At 49.4% G+C, this 17,782-nt stretch overlaps 7 protein-coding genes across 7 annotated transcripts; 2 read left to right on the forward strand and 5 right to left on the reverse strand.

Annotated features, from left to right (window-relative positions):
• Positions 1-288: 288 nt before the first annotated feature.
• On the reverse strand, positions 289-1,397 carry LTR64_006421 (uncharacterized protein; the record flags this gene model as incomplete). The annotated part of the gene is made up of 2 exons (XM_064900752.1): positions 289-1,267; positions 1,342-1,397. 2 exons carry the CDS (start codon positions 1,395-1,397, stop codon positions 289-291), a joined length of 1,035 nt encoding a protein of 344 aa, XP_064754064.1.
• Positions 1,398-4,021: 2,624 nt separating this feature from the next.
• LTR64_006422 (uncharacterized protein) lies at positions 4,022-4,732 on the forward strand (the record flags this gene model as incomplete). The annotated part of the gene is made up of 1 exon (XM_064900753.1): positions 4,022-4,732. The coding sequence occupies one exon, from the start codon at positions 4,022-4,024 to the stop codon at positions 4,730-4,732; it is 711 nt and encodes a 236-aa protein (XP_064754065.1).
• Positions 4,733-5,292: 560 nt separating this feature from the next.
• On the reverse strand, positions 5,293-6,801 carry ALD2 (mitochondrial aldehyde dehydrogenase; the record flags this gene model as incomplete). Its single annotated transcript, XM_064900754.1, has 1 exon — positions 5,293-6,801. The coding sequence occupies one exon, from the start codon at positions 6,799-6,801 to the stop codon at positions 5,293-5,295; it is 1,509 nt and encodes a 502-aa protein (XP_064754066.1).
• An 865-nt stretch (positions 6,802-7,666) lies between these two features.
• Positions 7,667-8,560, forward strand: LTR64_006424 (uncharacterized protein; the record flags this gene model as incomplete). Its single annotated transcript, XM_064900755.1, has 1 exon — positions 7,667-8,560. One exon carries the CDS (start codon positions 7,667-7,669, stop codon positions 8,558-8,560), a length of 894 nt encoding a protein of 297 aa, XP_064754067.1.
• Positions 8,561-8,825: 265 nt separating this feature from the next.
• LTR64_006425 (uncharacterized protein) lies at positions 8,826-10,460 on the reverse strand (the record flags this gene model as incomplete). The annotated part of the gene is made up of 2 exons (XM_064900756.1): positions 8,826-9,499; positions 9,548-10,460. The coding sequence occupies 2 exons, from the start codon at positions 10,458-10,460 to the stop codon at positions 8,826-8,828; spliced, it is 1,587 nt and encodes a 528-aa protein (XP_064754068.1).
• Positions 10,461-12,966: 2,506 nt separating this feature from the next.
• LTR64_006426 (uncharacterized protein) lies at positions 12,967-13,601 on the reverse strand (the record flags this gene model as incomplete). Its single annotated transcript, XM_064900757.1, has 2 exons — positions 12,967-13,263; positions 13,410-13,601. The coding sequence occupies 2 exons, from the start codon at positions 13,599-13,601 to the stop codon at positions 12,967-12,969; spliced, it is 489 nt and encodes a 162-aa protein (XP_064754069.1).
• Positions 13,602-14,016: 415 nt separating this feature from the next.
• On the reverse strand, positions 14,017-17,229 carry SPT5 (transcription elongation factor spt5; the record flags this gene model as incomplete). The annotated part of the gene is made up of 2 exons (XM_064900758.1): positions 14,017-14,779; positions 14,828-17,229. 2 exons carry the CDS (start codon positions 17,227-17,229, stop codon positions 14,017-14,019), a joined length of 3,165 nt encoding a protein of 1,054 aa, XP_064754070.1.
• Positions 17,230-17,782: the final 553 nt, after the last annotated feature.

A 17,782-nucleotide genomic window follows, 5' to 3' on the forward strand; every position in this document is an offset into this window, starting at 1 on the left:
GTTGCACTACGTATGAAGTAGACGTTACCTTGCACAACTTTGGTATTCGCAGAGTGGCTTCGAGGACTGTTCAGGCGTGGCCGACCATTCAAAATGGCCTATATGTTTGCTATTCTGATACGAGTAGTTTCATGATTGCGTAGAAAAGAAGCCATAGCTCTGCCGCGCCTACTCGAAAGCATTATATGCTTCCAGATTGTTCTGCTTACAAACTCCCCGAACACCGTCTCGTAGACTAGGACAGGCCCGAAATGATACGAACCTAAGGTATAATCGCTGATAAGAACATCAATGCCGAGGGGACCGTCGAGCTTGCTGACGCCTCTCCAAAATGACCATTTCAGTCCTGCCATACAGCTCGTTGAGCTGTTCCATGGCCAGTGAGTCCATCAACAATTTCGCAACCTGCGTGCTTGCACTGACAAGTTGCAGTATATACCTGTCGTCCTTTGGCTTTCTCTTCTGGTGTGTTTGCTCTTTATTCGCTGACTGTCGAGCTGCGATAGAATTCTCAAGGGTCGTAACTAGCTGTTTGATCTGGTTATCGTATAACACTCTGGCTGGGATGCGTCGCTTCGTAGCGAGTCTCTTGAGCAGATATGCCCATTCAGTCCATTCACGGTCGGCCGCGGACCTGACTCTGGGCTTGTCCCGCTCTAATGGAACGGGAAATTGATATTTGGCAATAAAATGGAAAGCACATTCGGACAGAATGTCGTTGGCTCGCCGCATGACGTCCTCTTGTTCTGATATGTCCAGGTGTACTGGTAGATCTGTCAAATCCTGTGCTCGGCTAGCATCCTGATGCGGTAGAGGTAGAGGTAAATATTGTGATGGACCATCAAACTCGTCCTGATTGAATGGCCGTCTGCGTGAGTGGTACCGTGGCTGATTGCGACCTGTCTCGCTGCCATGACGTTGCAGCTCGAAATCGTACTCCATGTAGTTCTGGCTCTGAGGAGACGCTGTTCTGGGACCGAAGCTATCTTGGCTCTGTCTACGGCTGGATCGATCATCCTCAATAATCGTTGCTCGTTGCAAATTGTCGTGATGTGCATACGACAACGCATCCGCCGCTGAAAAGGGCGATGAAGTTACAAAGTTCGCCAGATGAGAAGGCACACTTTCGTACAAGGGCAGTATTCTACTCGACCCATAGTGTTCTGATGACGAGCCACTTATGAAGTCTGCTCTTGGGGGACTATATCGGCCGTGCGGTCGAGCCATGAAAGGGTCATAAGCACCTGTGCTTCTGTAGCTTGAGCTTCTGCCACACGACATGTCAGTGGGTCTGATTCGACTTTGAGGTCATTCACAAGGTAGTATGGGGAGGACTCGTACCGAACATAATCCAGCGGGTTTTGCTCTGCAACTGAACCTGACACTAAAGTGCTCATTATTGTATCGGTAGAGTTGATGGTTGGTCTGTCTCCAGTACTCATTCCTTTCGCTAAGTATGAATGTGGTAGAGAGACCTGAATGAAGGGACTGATCGTCGCAAGACTCCCCAGTAGACCATTCGTCATACCTCCTAGCTACTGCTTAAGGCAATTCCAATAGCTGTAGCGATTACCAAAGCGTTTGGCAGTGTGGCGTCTGCTGGTCAGGCAAATTGTAGCGATGGATGTTGGGCGACTGTCATGTGCAGCGTTGGGGTGGTAAATCTAGGTCTATGTTGGGCAGCAATGGGTAGATTCGATACTATATACTGCTGCTTGGCGCATTGTTGTCAGACGTGATATCGAGATATGATCAGTTTCAGAGGAACATAGCGTTACAAGTCCAGGTACAAGCCTCGGATCAGCGAACAAGTACCGCAATCCTGTAAGAGCCTAATAGGTTAGCTGGAAAGTCTCTTGGTAACAACGATATGAAGCCTGTATCCTGGTAAGGGAGCACTACCGGGTTGTCTTTCAAGGATTTGGAGCAGCCTCGTTAACGGCTTCTAGACGATGCTCCACCTGAACCCGTTTGGAAGTCTTTCGTTCGAACCAATAAAGCAGAGCTGATGACGCCAGTACCGCTTGCAGCCAGATCTGTATCAGACACTGTTCGATTGGGCGTCTTCCAGTAGGGAGACAGATGCCCAACATACTTATGCGGAGCATATTTGCATCCTCGGACCTATGGCAATGAAGCATGCATTGTATTTCAGTCACGGGAAGCCAGTACACGAGCAGAACACGATGCCCAAGCAACATCGTTTACCTTTGTTTTGACTCACGTCGTGGAGAGTATAGTTCGAGAAGCCAAAAAAAGGATCTGCACCACGTGCTTTGAGAGACGGCATCGTCGCCTGAAACGTTTCGAGAATCACCAATGGCCTAACCTCACAAAGTATAGTCGACCTTCGGCTAGGGCTGCGGAAGCACTCCCTTCATCCGGCAACTACCATTTCAAAGCAGCCACAATAGCTTTTTCTGCCAGGTCTGTTCTAGCGCGTACGTGCCTCCCGTTCTGTTTCACGACTCCAAGCAGAGCAGGATATACTCGTCCTCGTCGACCTTGATGGAGACATCGTTGGAGGCTTGACCACCGTTCCGGAAGCGAGGTTGGCAACCACTGTAAGACATCGAGGCACTAAGCAACGTCGATCTATGACTTTGGTGGATACGTCAGCCTCATTCTGTGACCTAGGGTAGGGGAGGTCGTGGTAGTAGGATTCTGCCGAAGACGGCATAAGCCCGGTCAGTGCCGAGCATAGGCCGCTATGTGGATGGCTCGTATCAAAGAGCATAGCAGTCTGGTCATCACACCACCAGAAAGTTCGACGGATGCCTCTGAAACCATCAAATGAAGCGAGGAACAATTCCCATGTCACCAATCGCCCCATTTAGTGTGAAGGGTGAAAGCTTATGGCACATGAACAAGAAGAGACGGCACACGCGAAGCCTGTAAGAGAATGAAAAGGCCTCATTGCTGTTGGGGCCAAGTATGGGACTTGGGAGCTATTCATTTGCTTGCAAGCCTCAATGTGGTGGACATTTCGTTTAGTGGTTCAGGAGAGGCTTGTTAAGTACCGGCTCGTGCTAACGCGATTGATCATGCTTCTAGAAATGTCGTAGAAGATTGGTGGCTGAAAGATGAAACAACTACAAATGTACCAAATTCCCGGTCGGTACTTGTACACACATTTGTCCGTCATGGTGGCCTGATCGATAACTTGCAGGTTGTCGTTCGGTCAGCGAGGACTTGAGCAGACGTCGACGTCTCGAAATCGCCTTGTGGATGTGATGTTGTGACAAAGCGCTGCGTCATGTTCAATTTCGGAGCGCGGTGCTCTGGCCGAAAGAGGCCTTAGAGGAATTGAGCCTTACAAAGTCTCTTAGCGATAGCAACAGTGTTGAACTGACCTCGAGACACATAATACAGCACAGAAGCGTATGTCATCAAATGCTTGAAATCAGCAAGACAAGTCCTGGACAGAACAGCTGGTCGAGCAGAAGTGCTCTGGAAGCTTATACCTTTGCGGTAATCAACCAATCGCAAAGTGGTCGAACGTCGATCGTTGTTCCACGGCGGCCCAAAGTCAATGTCGATCGTTCTTTTGGGCACCCACGTCGATAGCTTTACAGTGCAGAAATACGCATTTATTCCATCTCGTTGCCACTTGGTAAATACGCTGCAGAGCTGATTCACCTTTTTTGAAGGCTAGACTCAACACTGTACGGTATGGTACTTTTCAGCGATGAGCTTGTCGCAGGGGCTAGTCAAACACGCTCTCGATCGTCGCGTCATGACTTACGCGCTGACTTGCTCGCACAGCTTTGAGCTTAGCGTAGCATTCAAAATACCAGCTACCATGCCTGATGCAAGTAGGTATCCGTGCCCTGCATAGGAAAAGATAGACCGCATCTCTTTGACTTGACAGCAAGCCAAACCCAAGGGAACAGTACAGGGTCCATATCCAGGTATTTGTGCACAGCACCACGACTGCAAGCAAGAGTGACGGTCGATGCGATACTTGCACGGACAAGTGCTGCCGTTGGTCCATCACAGGAGTAGGACGTACTGGATGAGCATGACGGTCCATACCGAGCCACATGCGTCTCGAGATGCGACACATCGCGTTGGCCAGCATCAGGACTTCTCGACGACCGCAATCAATGAACGATTACAAAGTCAGCGAGCCAGGACAGCAGACAATAGCGTCGACGAGCAGGAATATGTGTTAACTCTACTGACAGACCCTGCTCACCACGAGTATATGACCTCTTTTCGCAAGAAGTACTTTCCCGCCAAGCTGAACAAGCTTGAAGCTCATATCACCATGTTTCACGCTCTTCCTGAGTCTAAGCTTGAGAGTGATGTGCTTCCAGCCATACAGGACATCACCTCAAAGACCAGTGAATATCGTATTCGTGCCACGAATGCCTTCAGACTATCCAAAGGCGTCGCAATAGCTGTTGCTGATGACATTGAGCATCCGAAGATGGGCAGCCACAAAAGAAACATGACTCGCATAATCCATGCTGAACTGCGCAAGAAGTGGTCCGGTTGGTTGAGTGAGCAGGACTCGGCACCTCCAAAATTACACTATACCGTGATGAACAAGGTAACAGACGATAAGGTCATCAACAACGCCTTGCATGAATTACACGAGGAACTCTCGCGTGCAGAGAAAGAGAGACCAGAATTGGAATCGGCTGTGAAGGGCTTGACGCTATGGAAGTACGAGCGCGGCTTCTGGAATGACCCGCAGCACTTCATATTTGGGAAAGGTACATCTTAATGCCCAACTTTGCGCGCTTGCCTCTGCATCGGAGTGCCCGCGGAAGGAGCTCTCTGACGTACCACAAGATGAAACAGTCCATCAGAGGAGGACTTTGTACAATGCAGATCGGGCAGGACAGTACACTGATACGAGTGATCATCCCTTCGCGGTTCGGGCAGCAAGAACTGAAGGAGGGTTTTCGGTGCCTAGCCCTGCAGCATCGTTAGGTACAAATACACGGCAAAATAGGTTATGATCTTCATCGACTGATCATGCCACTACGAACCTTAAACTTTACCTGCAAGGGAGCTGATAAGGGCTGAGAGTATGCCTATGGTACACGATGGAAGACCATTGAGAGTGTTACCAGATCAAGAAGTATTGTTCAGTACTAGTACGCCTGCCCGTGTGGGTTTAGTAACCTCTGTTGGGCCACGTGACTGGCATCAGTAGTGGACATCGAATCTCCCTCAATTGAAAACTACGAGCTTACGATACATCTGATAAATAACAGAAGTCAACAGAGCTACTGCATGTCGGCTCAAAAATCATTGAATCGTTATTAGACTACTGCTGCGTTACAGTTTCAACCCCAAATTCACGTGCACAGCCTTTGTCTGCGAGTAGGCTGCGAGACCAGCTTCACCCAGCTCCCTGCCAATGCCCGACTGCTTCACTCCTCCAAAGGGTACACGAATGTCCGAATCTTGTGAGCTGTTGATCCAAACCATACCGGCTTCAATCTTCTCAGCCACTCTGTGAGCCCTTTCCAGGTTTTGAGTAAAGATGGCTGAACCGAGACCATAGGTCGTATTGTTTGCCATCCGAATAGCATCCTCCTCGGTTTTGAAAGAGACAACAACGCAGAAAGGACCGAAAATTTCCTCCTGATATACCTTCATCTCCTCTGTAACGTCCGTGAAGACTGTTGGCTCAATGAAGAATCCTTTGCCCTCTCCAACATTCTTGTGTGGCTCACCACCAGTCAACAGCTTGCCACCCTCGGATTTACCAGCTTCGATGTAGGAGAGTACACGCTCGTATTGTGCTCTGGTGACTTGTGGTCCCTGGAATGTGTCGTCTGCGAAGGGATCGCCAACCTTTGAAGTCGTCTTGATGGCCTCCTGGAACTTCTCTACGAATTTATCCAGGATCGATTCTTGAACCAAGACTCGTGATGTCGCCGTACAGATTTGACCTTGATTCGACATTATGCCGATCTGTGACCACTTAGCAGCCTGATCAAGATCACAGTCCTCAAAGACAATCAATGGTGATTTTCCGCCTGTTTCCAAAGTGATGTTCTTCATGTTTACAGATGCTGTTTTCATAATCGCCTTGCCCGTTGCGGTCGAGCCAGTGAAAGCAATCTTATCGACGTCGAGGTGAGATACAAGAGCATGCCCCGCTTCCTTACCATATCCGTTGATGATGTTGATGACGCCTGGTGGAAAGCCAGCTTCAGAAATGAACTGTGCTGCGAACAAGATACTCAGAGGTGTCTGCTCAGCTGGCTTCAACACAACAGTATTGCCACAAGCAAGAGCCGGTCCCAATTTCCAAGCTGCCATTGCCAAAGGGTAGTTCCACGGGATTATCTGACCGCACACGCCAATTGGCTGCTTGAGAGTGTATGCAAACTTCATGCCTGGTGTAGTAGGAATAGTCTGACCGTGAATTTTGTCGGCCCAGCCGGCATAATATCTAAGACAGCCAATGACTTCTGCCAAATCTTCGTTGTAGGAGACACTGTACGGTTTACCATTGTCCCATGTCTCAAGGGTCGCGAGCGTTTCCCTGTTGGCCTCGAGTAGATCAGCCCATTTGAACATGATCGCGCCACGATCTGGGCCTGGCAGATCGCGCCATGACGGGTCGTTGAATGCCTTTCGAGCTGCCTTCACAGCTGCATCGACATCATCTGCTGAGGCAGCGCTAACCTTTGCAATCACTGACTCGTCAGTAGGGTTGATACTTTCGATCTCACCTCCGTTTCCTTTCACGAACTCGTTGTTGATGTAGATGCCAATTGGGAGAGTGATCTTCCTGCCATTAGGGGCCGTCAGGTCAACTTTGAGGTCAGACATGTTCAATTGAGGTCCGACTGTGCTGAACCTAGTACGTCGAGTCCGTGTTATCTCAAAGCGACCAGGGACGATGCTGTCGTTCTGCTTGATGGATAAAATATGCGGACAGACTCTGTGTCGTGGTAGTAAGTGTCGTGTTGCAGCTCCCCGAAGCAACCTGAAAGTCAGCATACAATCTTTGACGAAAATCGATAGCTACTCCTATATACTGTACGTTTGTCTTGACACCATGGATTCTCTTTCCTTTTACGCAGGCCGCGCTCTCCCAGCTGTCGGAAAGACCAATCGACGCAGAGCTCCGACAAGCGGGGCACAGCGATAAGGATGGACTTGCTACGTTAAGCCTAGGTGAATGGATGATAAGCCCTGTGTGAGAGCCTTGTTGCCTGGAAGAACAAAAACCATGATATTACTCTTCTTACTGAAAGACTTGACAAATGTAGGCTGGCGAAATAGGCTACACAATCTACGAAACAGCTGTGCGTTGAGGATTGTTCAATGATATATTCCTAGGGATTTGTTAGTAAAAGGTGCAGCGCATTCGGTCTGGGCATTGGCCTGTCAGTTTAGCGACATTTTTATTCGTACAGCACCAGGACCGCCGGACAACAAGCATTAAGGTGAGTACGGTGGGTGTGGAATGAGGTAAAGCCAGCCTACAATCTTGGTCTTACTGGAAGCTCCGATGCTGTACTGTATATCCAGGGTCCACATCATAGAGGAATGAACTCGAAGGCTACAACGAGCTAAAGCAACACTGTCCCGAGCCCAAGCTTGATCCTGGTTCTGCTGAAGTCAACTTACCACTACCTCGTCCAGCACTTCAACCAGGAGCTAGACCTGAGACGAGAACCAGTCAAGCAAGATGGCAACGACCGATGATGTACACACACAATCAGATCTCAATCCTGCCTCCAGTGAACATGCCAACAACCTAGGCAACTCCCTACCAACAACAGACTCACAGATCTCCCACTCTCAACAAATATCCTACTGGGACGCCCAAACAGCAGATGTCGACGGTATGCTCGGCGGCTATCCCCAAGTAAGCCGGATCGATCTCCAAGGCTCCAAAAACTTCATCGCCAAAGTACGACGTCTCACCCGCATATCTCACGAAACCAACTCTTCTCCCTCATCGACAACAAAACCCAGCTCAGCATCAGGTAAAGACTCGGCAAACCCAACACCACCAAAAACGAACACGAAGCTCAATCGTGTACTGGAAGGTGGCGCCGGTATAGGACGTATAACGACAGGTCTGCTGCTGAACATTGCACAGACCGTTGATGTCGTCGAGCCGCTCAAGAAGTTCACCGATGTGCTGGCTCAGTATAGGCCCACAGCAGAGCAAGGACGTATAGGTCAGATATTCAACTCGGGGCTTGAGTCGTGGAACCCTGCGCCGGATTGTAGATATGATATAATATGGAACCAGTGGTGCTTGAACCACCTGACGGACAAGCAGGTCGTAGAATACCTGCAGCGTACCAGTAAGACGCTGACGGGGTACAAGCCCGATAGTAACAGTGAGAAGGACAACGAGACACTTGGCTGGATCATGGTGAAAGAGAATCTAAGCACCGATGATTGGGGCGAAGACATATTCGACGATGCTGACTCTTCCGTGACAAGGAGTGATCGGAAGTGGAAGGCATTATTCGAAGAGGCAGGATTGAAGATCATCAAGATGGAATTGCAAAGTGGATTCCCGAAGAGCTTGTATCCTGTTAAAATGTACGCCTTGAGGCCAAAGTAGAAGCCTTGAAAGTGATCAAAGCCTTCTGTGCAAAACAATGTAGACATCGTCGCCGTCAGTATTGCGCTTCAAAATGCAAAAGCTCTTGGTGTGCAGCTTGACATATCAGACATCTGTATACCCGAGCTCAACTCGCAGATCTGACCATCCCTCATGCTCATCTCTTTTATGCTGGTGGATCTCTTGCATTGATCAATATTGTACAGGCACTCGATCGACAGTACCGAAAACAGAAGATCACACCACTGACTGATACAGTATTTTTTCAATTGTGTAGAGCTCTAGCAAGCTCCTGGCTGTCCGGTACTACGCCATTAGAACCAGCCTCAAGAGCCAGCTGATCCTCAGGCTCAGGGGCGACTGGCACCCCTTCACCATCATCGACAAAGTCGTCTGGACTGCCATAGGCTGCAATCTTCGCAGCATCCACGTCAAAGTCGGCAGCTCCGTTCATGTCAATATCCTCGTCCACGCCCACACTTTCCTCCGCTGCCTCTTTGTCTGTCTCTCCGTTCGTATCAGCCTCGTAGCCACTCTTTTTGTCAGCAACGCCTAGATCTTCTGACTCATTTGCCATCTTAAGGACAAATTTCCACTCATCTGGTCGAACTTTCTGCACGCTCAGACGGCTACCAGCTGGCTGTACAAGCAGCATATTACCTAGTTTCTTCGTTGACTTGATCGTCTTAAGCGTAATAGGCTCGCTGAACTTCTTTACAAACTCAACTTTAACACAATCCCACTTTGGCTTTTCTCGAGTAGACTTCTCGTCGTAGTAAGGGTGTTGAGGGTCGAAGGCCGACTCGTCGACTGCATGCTCTTCCGCGACACGCATAACACCAAAGATGCCTGGGACGTCGCAGTTGCTGTGGTAGAAGAAAGCAAGGTCGCCTCTGCGCATGGCTCTCATGTTGTTTCGCGCAACAGCATTTCGGACACCTAGATGAAATGAGTCCATGTTTGGAGTAGAGCGCTGAACGGACTTACCATCCCAAGGTTCAGGCTCAGCGGCCTTAGCGAGCTTATCGATGGAGAACGCGACGTCGATGCCCTTGACTATACGAGTCTCTGGTTCAGCCTTCATCAGCCAGTATTGGTCGTCTCCTTCGTACTGAAGGTCATTCGAAGTGAGTCCTGCAGTAAAGTCTTCGACAGCCGTATTAGAGCTGTCCTTAGCAACTCTAGGACCTCTCTTGGTTCCTGGCTTTGGTCCTCGCTTACCGGCGGGCTTCGTAACTACAGCTTTAGATTTTTGGGTAGTAGTCTTTGTCTTTGAAGAACTCTTATCGATCTTAACAGCCAGGTTTCGTGTAGCCTTCGCAGCTGGTGCAGCCGTTGTACCACTCGAAGGTCGGCCGCGCTTTCTAGGTGGTGCAGCGACCTCCTCTTCATCGCGCTTGCGCTTGTTTGAGGTCGGAGCGGCTGGAGTTGCTTGAGGTTCGGCCTTTGGTCTACCACGGCGACCAGGAACCTTCACTGGCGCAGCAGTCGTTGTGCTTGCTTTGTCTGGCGCGTTCTCCTTCGTTGCTGCTGCAGGTCTACCGCGCTTCTTACCAGCAACGGGTCCGGCAGTAGGAGTGACGGCTTTTGGAGACGCGCCGGCCTTTTTCGGCGTTGTGGTCACGGTACCGACAGCAGATTTTGGTGGCCTGCCTCTTCTCTTCGGGCTCGCTGGTATGGGAGCAGCAAATGCATCTTGTCCAACTTTAGCCTGTTGCGTTGCAGATACGTACGCGGCATTTGAATTGCGAGAAGGAAGTTTGTACATGACGTCGTTGGTAACAGATCTTTTGGGACGGCCAGAGGGAGTGGTTGCTTGGGACAGCACAGCATTTCCACCGAATGAGACTCGCTTACCGGTTGATGCCCTTCGTGCAGGGACTTTGCGCTTCGGCGGCATTTCGACGACGTGCAACCTCTAGTATTGAACAAACGTGTTGCAAAGAGGTGAATAACTATCGCAGAACAAGATCGAATTGTCAGCTTGAAAGAGCTGAACGATACGACGCAAGAAAAGCACGCGTCGCGCGTGTTGGTCGGGAATTTGGCTGACGAAATAGCTCCGCTTCTTTCACCATCACGTGAATTCTCGAATTTCAGCACGAACTGAGCTTGAGATGAGGGTCCGACGAGATTCGAGCCTGGCTGGGGAACAAATATGAGGTCGTTACACCTGGCCCTTCAGATTGAATCTGCAAGGCTTACACTTTGGAGCAGCGATGAGCTGGTCAAGCGTGGGAAGGTTCAAGGTGCTTAAATGTTCAAGTGAGAATAGGCATTCTATCAAAAAACACGATGCCGGCCAGCGCCTGTGCTAAGCTCAAATATATTACATATTGGACCGTCTGGATTTTGTACAGTTCTTATAGTTCTGGCGTCGTCTCAGATATCGTAGCAATGACTGGGGCCAGTCACTCTGGCTCTTCGTCCCGTGCTAACTTTACCGACGGATTTGGGTATTTCCAACGGTTTGTTGGTAACGTCCTGCGGTAAGCACAACTGGCACCACCAATAGCATCGACCTTGGGTCACATGTATTTGATGTGACCATTCTGCTATCTCCTCACTTGGACGGATCTCCTGTGCCTTTGATCCTAGTTCCTTGATCGACACTGGAACAGAAGCAGGGACTGCTGGAGATGTGGCTGTAGAAGATCTTGAGGTTGCTGCTGAGGTAGAGGGTGACGCAGAGCTGGAGTTATTGTGCTGATGATGGTTGTGGTGCCGTATAGGCTCTTGCTGAGGAGGAGGGATGGAGTTCCGGTTGTTATGAGACGATTGATGACGTTGCTTTGATAGCTTTGATATGGGTAAAAAGCTTAGACCTCTCCGTCGTTCAGAGGAGAGGTATTGGGAGTCATAGTCAGAGATTGACTGAGGCATTGAGGTAGTGTTCGATTGACAGCTTGAACGATGGGCTATTAGACGATGGTCGTCGATGAAACGAAATACAGTCGAGTTGTTGTAGATCACGACTGGTGTTCGAAAATGCCTGTGTGGAGGTCAACCGGACCGCCTATCGATGCTGTCGTGGGATGCTGATTGTGCCTGACTCAGTGGTGAATTTCGACCAAGAACTGATTGTCGGAGGCAAGCTGATTGAACGACGATCCTGTTTGCAGTACAGATCGAGGTGCTGATGTGAGCCTGTACCGGAGTGGACCGGAATGACGCTAGGTGGATCAGGCAGCAAGTACTCTTCTGAACTGAAGAATGCAGTGCTTGTGGACCGAAGCACTGACCTCTGATGCTATTTTGTGCAGGTTGTGATGCTCTCTGTGACGTTGAGGTCTGCGTAATGTGAGCCGCCTGTTTTCGGAAACGCCAGGCCGGTGAAGTTCTCGAAGCAGGATGAACACGGTCCCAAAACCTATAATATAGTGGTTGGTTCGGACTGCTTCTTCTGTTCGATGTGTTCTGAAAAAGCTATGGGCAAGTTGATTAGAGGTTAGGTAATTCTTTGGAAGTGACAAGGATTATTCAAAGGTTTGAGCGACAACTACATATTCATAGTTATGGCTAGTCAATCCGACGCGAGAGCACATGAAAATAGGTCATCGAAGTCAAGCTGAATGATCAGGGGCAATTAGCATTGGCCACGATTCATGTGGTATCGTGTCGCGCAACATAATGCTCCTCTTTCGTCAGCAGGTGGATGGAGTTGTTTGACACGACAGTGGAAACGTTGAACTGTGTATGGATCGAACTTCGGGAGGTGATTTTGCCGAGCAGAGCAGAGACATTTGAGATTTCACATACTGTTGTGGAAATATTCTGCCCACGAAACAAGAAGAACGTTACGACGATGAACCTTCTCAAAAATTCACTTCGCGCCAAGCTGCATGGCGCCGAACATCTTCCCGACAAACACGCGTAAATCGCAGGCAACAATATAGCCAATGAAAATTTCCTGGCTTAAAATAGTACCTTAAATGACGAAAAGGCTTAACAGGACGACTATTCAGGTCGTGGCTGGGAGTAGCCACGTCTCAGATTCAAACTGGTTGCAACTGTACGAACAGATGCGCACATGAACAGTGGCATGCTGTTGTCACAGTTTCCGTACGAGGCTACAGTTTTCCAACGAAAAACAACTTTGTGTCGATGTGCCTGGAATAGCTCAGGTGGACGCCATAGCAGAATGTCGCACTTGGTACGAAATGGAGGAACGCGACGCGTCGAGCCGACTACAATCAATTGCACAGACCTTAACTCCCCTTAGGACTTTGTTCGAAATAATTCCCAAGCATCATCGGTAGCGACTACTTGGGTCCCGTTTGCTTTATTATGCTTAAGTTATGCTATCGCGATTCGTGACCGAAAACGGCTCTGTTTCCGACCTGACCTAACCAGACTATAGACCAATACATCTGACCTACCAGACAACCGACTTGCTCCAACCTTCCTCACGACGCACCATTGACAGCACTATTCCCAGTCCTCCTCAACTTGTCAGCCTGCTCCAAAAACATAGCTTCAAACTCCTCCTGTTTAAACACTTTACACGCTTCCAACGCAGATGGTTCACCTATCCGCGGATCAGCACCACCCTCAAGTAGTGCCTCGACACATTCGCGCTCGTTCTTGAAAACAACACCCGCCAGTGGTGACTGCCCTCGATCGTTCAGTCTGTTTGCGTCCGCGTGGTGTTGTAGCAGGAGACGGACTAGATTCGCGTGACCGTGGTAGGCTGCTAGCATGATCTAGACGAACAGATACATATTAGTCCGGGTTCCTGATGCTTTGCGTGATACGTATTGAGTTTTTCCCAGTGTGCCTATGTTCACTTAACCATAGAAGTTGTGCTATGACCCTGTATCTTCACACATCTATCACCAAGAAGACTTACCAGTGAATCGCCCTTGCCGTTCGTCAGATTTGCTGGCAAGCCTCTAGCGAGTGCTTGTGTCAGTAGGGCTATGCTTTGCTCGTCTCCCTTCCTCGCAGCATCGAACATTCTTCCTGCAAGCGCTATTGCCTCCGGAGGTAACTCGGCAGCAGTAGTTTGACCTCCATTGACTTGGGCAGGCGCCGAGTCCATGTTTCTATTCAGTACAGCAGTGAGGTCTATGCGATTGAGATCCGGCTGTGGTGTTTAGTATCAGTAGTGTCAGGTATGCAATGAATAAAAGAAACTTTTCTAAACTACAATACAGTTGTATAGTAAGTATAAGACAACATTGTCTGATGACGTATGACATGGTCACGATTTGCTCAATTGATTGATTTGCAGGAGCTTTTGGAAGCATGATAAGGTTGAAAGCATATTGATCCTAGTTATGCTACACGATGCGGAAGGTTTTTGGTCAATACCATGAAGCTCAATCCTGAGAGCTGAAAAGTTTTTTTCGCACAACCACTTGTGCAGAGTCCAAAGCTAGCGTACACAGGTCCCACGTCTCATAGAAGAGCACCGGAGAAATCTTCAAACACAATACAAATTCGTGAGCACACGACTAATCATCGTCATCATCTTCAGCATATCTTGGACCTCCTGGTGTAGGTGCATCGTATGTGGCTCCTGGCGTCGCTGCTGCAGCAGCAAGTCTATTATGCTTCAGTGGAATTTGATTCGAAGCTTTAGCGTAGCTAGGCATGCCAGGTGTTGGTGCATCAACAGGACCTGATCCGAAACCTGCACCTGGAGTAGGTGCATTGGCTGCATAAGAGGTATATCCGCCCCCTGAACTGTCAAATCCGCTTGGGGTAGGTGCTGAAATTGCTGACGTATTCTCCGTCATACCACTGTTGTACGCTGGCGTTCTCGATGATGCTCCTCCTGCAAAAGGCGTGCGCGAGCTTGCCGCAAACGCGTCGTATCCACCTGATGATGAGCCGTAACCATGATCGCTAGAATAAGGTGTCTTCGCACTAGATGACCAGGCCGGTGTGCGATTGCTACTGTTGTTCGTGCCGTAATTGCCTGGACCACCATAGCTGGTCATATTGCCCGAACCTCCATAGGTTGTTGCACTGCCTGAGGCCTTCCAGGTAGGAGTCCTTGAGTCCATCGCGGATCCAGCGCCATTCCAAGCTGGCGTTCGAGATGAGCTTCCCCACATTGGGGTTGCACTGCCAACCTGCGGCGTGCGACCTCCTTGAAATCCTGAATCTGGCACCCTCGAACCATTGGTCGCACCAGTGCCAGTTCGAAGGGGAAAAGCAGGGCCTCTCGAGTGTGCAAAGGTGTTGTAGTCGATGGTCTTGTCCGTGTTTCGACTATTAAATGTTAGCAAGATTTCTGCGAGCGGGTGAAGTGTTACATACTCAACGACTGCAAGGTCAACTTTGGGAATGTTGATAACCTTGTTCTTAGACTGAAGTTCGACTCTGGCGACTTCGCCTTGGGTATCCTTGACAATTCCTCTATGACCCTTGAAATGTCCTTTCCTAATGTGTACAGTTTGACCGATGAGTCTGTCACGGCCGACTTGAGGTGGTGGCGCCATGGCGCCTGGCGCTCGTTGACCATTGAGCATAGGGTTCATTTTGGTCAGGTCTGGGCCAGACTGAGTCATGTTCGCTTTCGAGGCAATAGTAACGACGTTCATGCAGCGAGTCGTCCACAAGCCTGAGTTTTCCATGCGCTCTCGGTCATGCAGGAAGAGATGTGCACGATGTATGTGCAAGATACGACCAGTCTTGCCTTCTCCACCTGACTCTCGAACCGTGTCACCAACACGAATTTCTGCCGAGTTTCGGTCAGTGGCAACTGCATTTTTCTTTTGTTCGACTTTTTGTAGTTGAGTTGGCAAGCGAGTCACGACAGAAGAGTTCTCATCGAGAATGCGAACAGCCTCAAGGTCCGCTCTGATGACGATTCCGACTTGTGTTGCATTGAGCTGGACCAAGTCTTGCACGTCGAACATATGGGACTTGATCTCAGTGCCACCTGCCTCCGCTGCCTCTCTCAAGTCTCGGCTGAAAACAGTAATCTCCTGGTTGCTAGTGTCGGTAATGATGGTGACTCTGTCGTCTTTGATTTTGATGATCATACCAATCTCACCAGCATATTTGCTAGCACCGATAACTTTGACGTGATCACCTTCTCTGAAGCGTTTTCGCACATCACTTACAGGTTGCTCAATGACTTGACCTGCGAGTTCACCTTGGATGACCTTGACACGTAGAATTCTGTCGCTTACGCCTTCTACCCTGCCTACCAGGCCTCTCTGCTCCCCTTTGTATACTTCAATCTCGTCGCCTGGCACGTAATTGCCTTCGGCGGTCGAGTTCTTGAGATCTTTTGCAATCTGCTCAATGTCTAGTGTTTCAGAACCGTCAGCCGCTTGCCGAGTAAGCTTGGTGACTTCTTCAAGCTTCGGATCGACGTTTTCTGTTTGCAGCTGAGACCTTCGGAAAGTCTTCCAGAGATAACCATCCTCGTATGTGTCATTTTTGTAGATCCAACTACGACCGCTGAGAGCCCTGTTCTGCGTAAGAAAGCGAGAGTGCTTTTTCTTTGCCTCGTTCTCGTTGAACAATCTTTGAGGAGGTCGAACGAGAGGAGTGGCAGCTGGGGCAAAAGCATTTCGTTTTCGCTTCTCGGCAGGGTTGGTCGGTTTGTTATCGTCCTCGTTGAGGCCATAGTCAAGACGAGGGACGAGACGAACAACGACGTCGAGACCGTTGTCCTCGACCTCCTCAATAACGGCAAGGTCGTTGAAGTAAACTCCCTGTTTCCTGATACGAGCGTAACCTCCAATCTCCAATTGCTTCGTCTTTCTAACACGAAGTAGATCGGGCATCTCGTTGAGGGGAAACTTGGTTATCTTGCTCATGTATACGTTAGGCACGCCAGTCAGGGCCTCTTTCATGTCGTCGACTCTTCTTGCCTCGACAAAGATCATGCCAGCCATGGACGAGGTTGTGCCTCCACGTTCAAAAGCGGAGCAGATTCTCAGAGGTTTGCCCATCTTTGACCTCTCGATCTGTCTCTTCATGATGAAACCGATTGTTTCTCTCTCCTTTCCGGGCTTGCACGCAACAGACCAAATACTGGGATCATTCACACTAGGCATGAGCAGATTTTGGGGTACGAAGGAGCCTTTGGCCAAACCAGTTGTTGTTCGCCGACCATATCTTTCTTTGTATCTATTAGCCTGTGCTTCGGCGTCCATAGATTGTTCGAGCTGGCGTTGACGATCGAGTTCTCGGTGTCTCCTATCATCTTGCTCGACATCAGCGCCTAAGTCATCGTCAGGATGAGTATCTTGAATGAAGCCGGTCTCGGCGATATCGTCCTCATCAGCTTCAAGTTCGTCGTCGTCTTCGTCGACCTCAGCCTCTTCTTCGATGAACTGATTGAGGCCCCTTCTCCTTCGTTTCTTCGGCCTGCCAACAAGTGCATCCTCGTCGTCTTCGTCCTCCTCTTCTTCGTCCTCTTCATCGTCATCGCCATCTTGTAGATCTTCACCCTCTCCTTCGTCGTCTTCGCCGTTGTTATCATCTTCGTCATCGTCCTTCAAGTCGTTGACAGGAGAATCTCTTTGTTTTGGTCTCGAGCCATTTGCTTCTGGCACAGGCGATGCGCGTTCGACTTTACGAGAAGGTTGTACTTTGGTGTCTTCGTTGTCTGATCCTTCATTTTCCGAGCCTTGTTCTGCGCCTGGATTAAACTCGGTCTCTGACTCCTCATCATCAAAGGTGGTGTTGAGAAAAGAAGCCATTGTGGTAGTACACCCAAGGGCGCAATCGAGTCGTTGCTAGCACTGCAAGTCGCAGCTGCCGGCTTGAACTGAAGAAGATTGTTGTACGCAAGGAAGGAACGATCAGAGACGAATCATTGTTGTAAGGTGCAATTGAGGTGGAATATCAGACGAACGAGCCAACGTAGACAATGACTTTAATAGCACTTCACGTGTTGCTCACAGTGGTCTCAGTGGAACTTGAAACAGGCGTGCAGGTCCGCAAACTAATGCCCGAAGTAGGCACGAAAAGGCTGAACAGCAGCCTTGTGCTCTCCTCTTGGCTGTTTGCAGACCAGCTGAACTCCTTCAGTTCACAGTAGTATTCTCAACTCCCACCTAACCATAATTCACGCCAGTCCACCAAGACACCTCTGCATCTTTTTGTGGTGCAACACGAGAAGACGGACACACATCGACAGAGCTCTTTAATGCTAGACTATGAGCTAATGGGAGTAGTACTCAAACCTTGGAGCATTTCAGAAGACCTAAACGCTACGATATGACGACATGTATCCATTTACAATGCATTTCA

Source organism: Lithohypha guttulata (assembly GCF_036872675.1).
Source record: "Lithohypha guttulata strain CCFEE 5908 chromosome Unknown scaffold_4, whole genome shotgun sequence".
NCBI classification, from domain to species: Eukaryota; Fungi; Ascomycota; class Eurotiomycetes; order Chaetothyriales; family Trichomeriaceae; genus Lithohypha; species Lithohypha guttulata.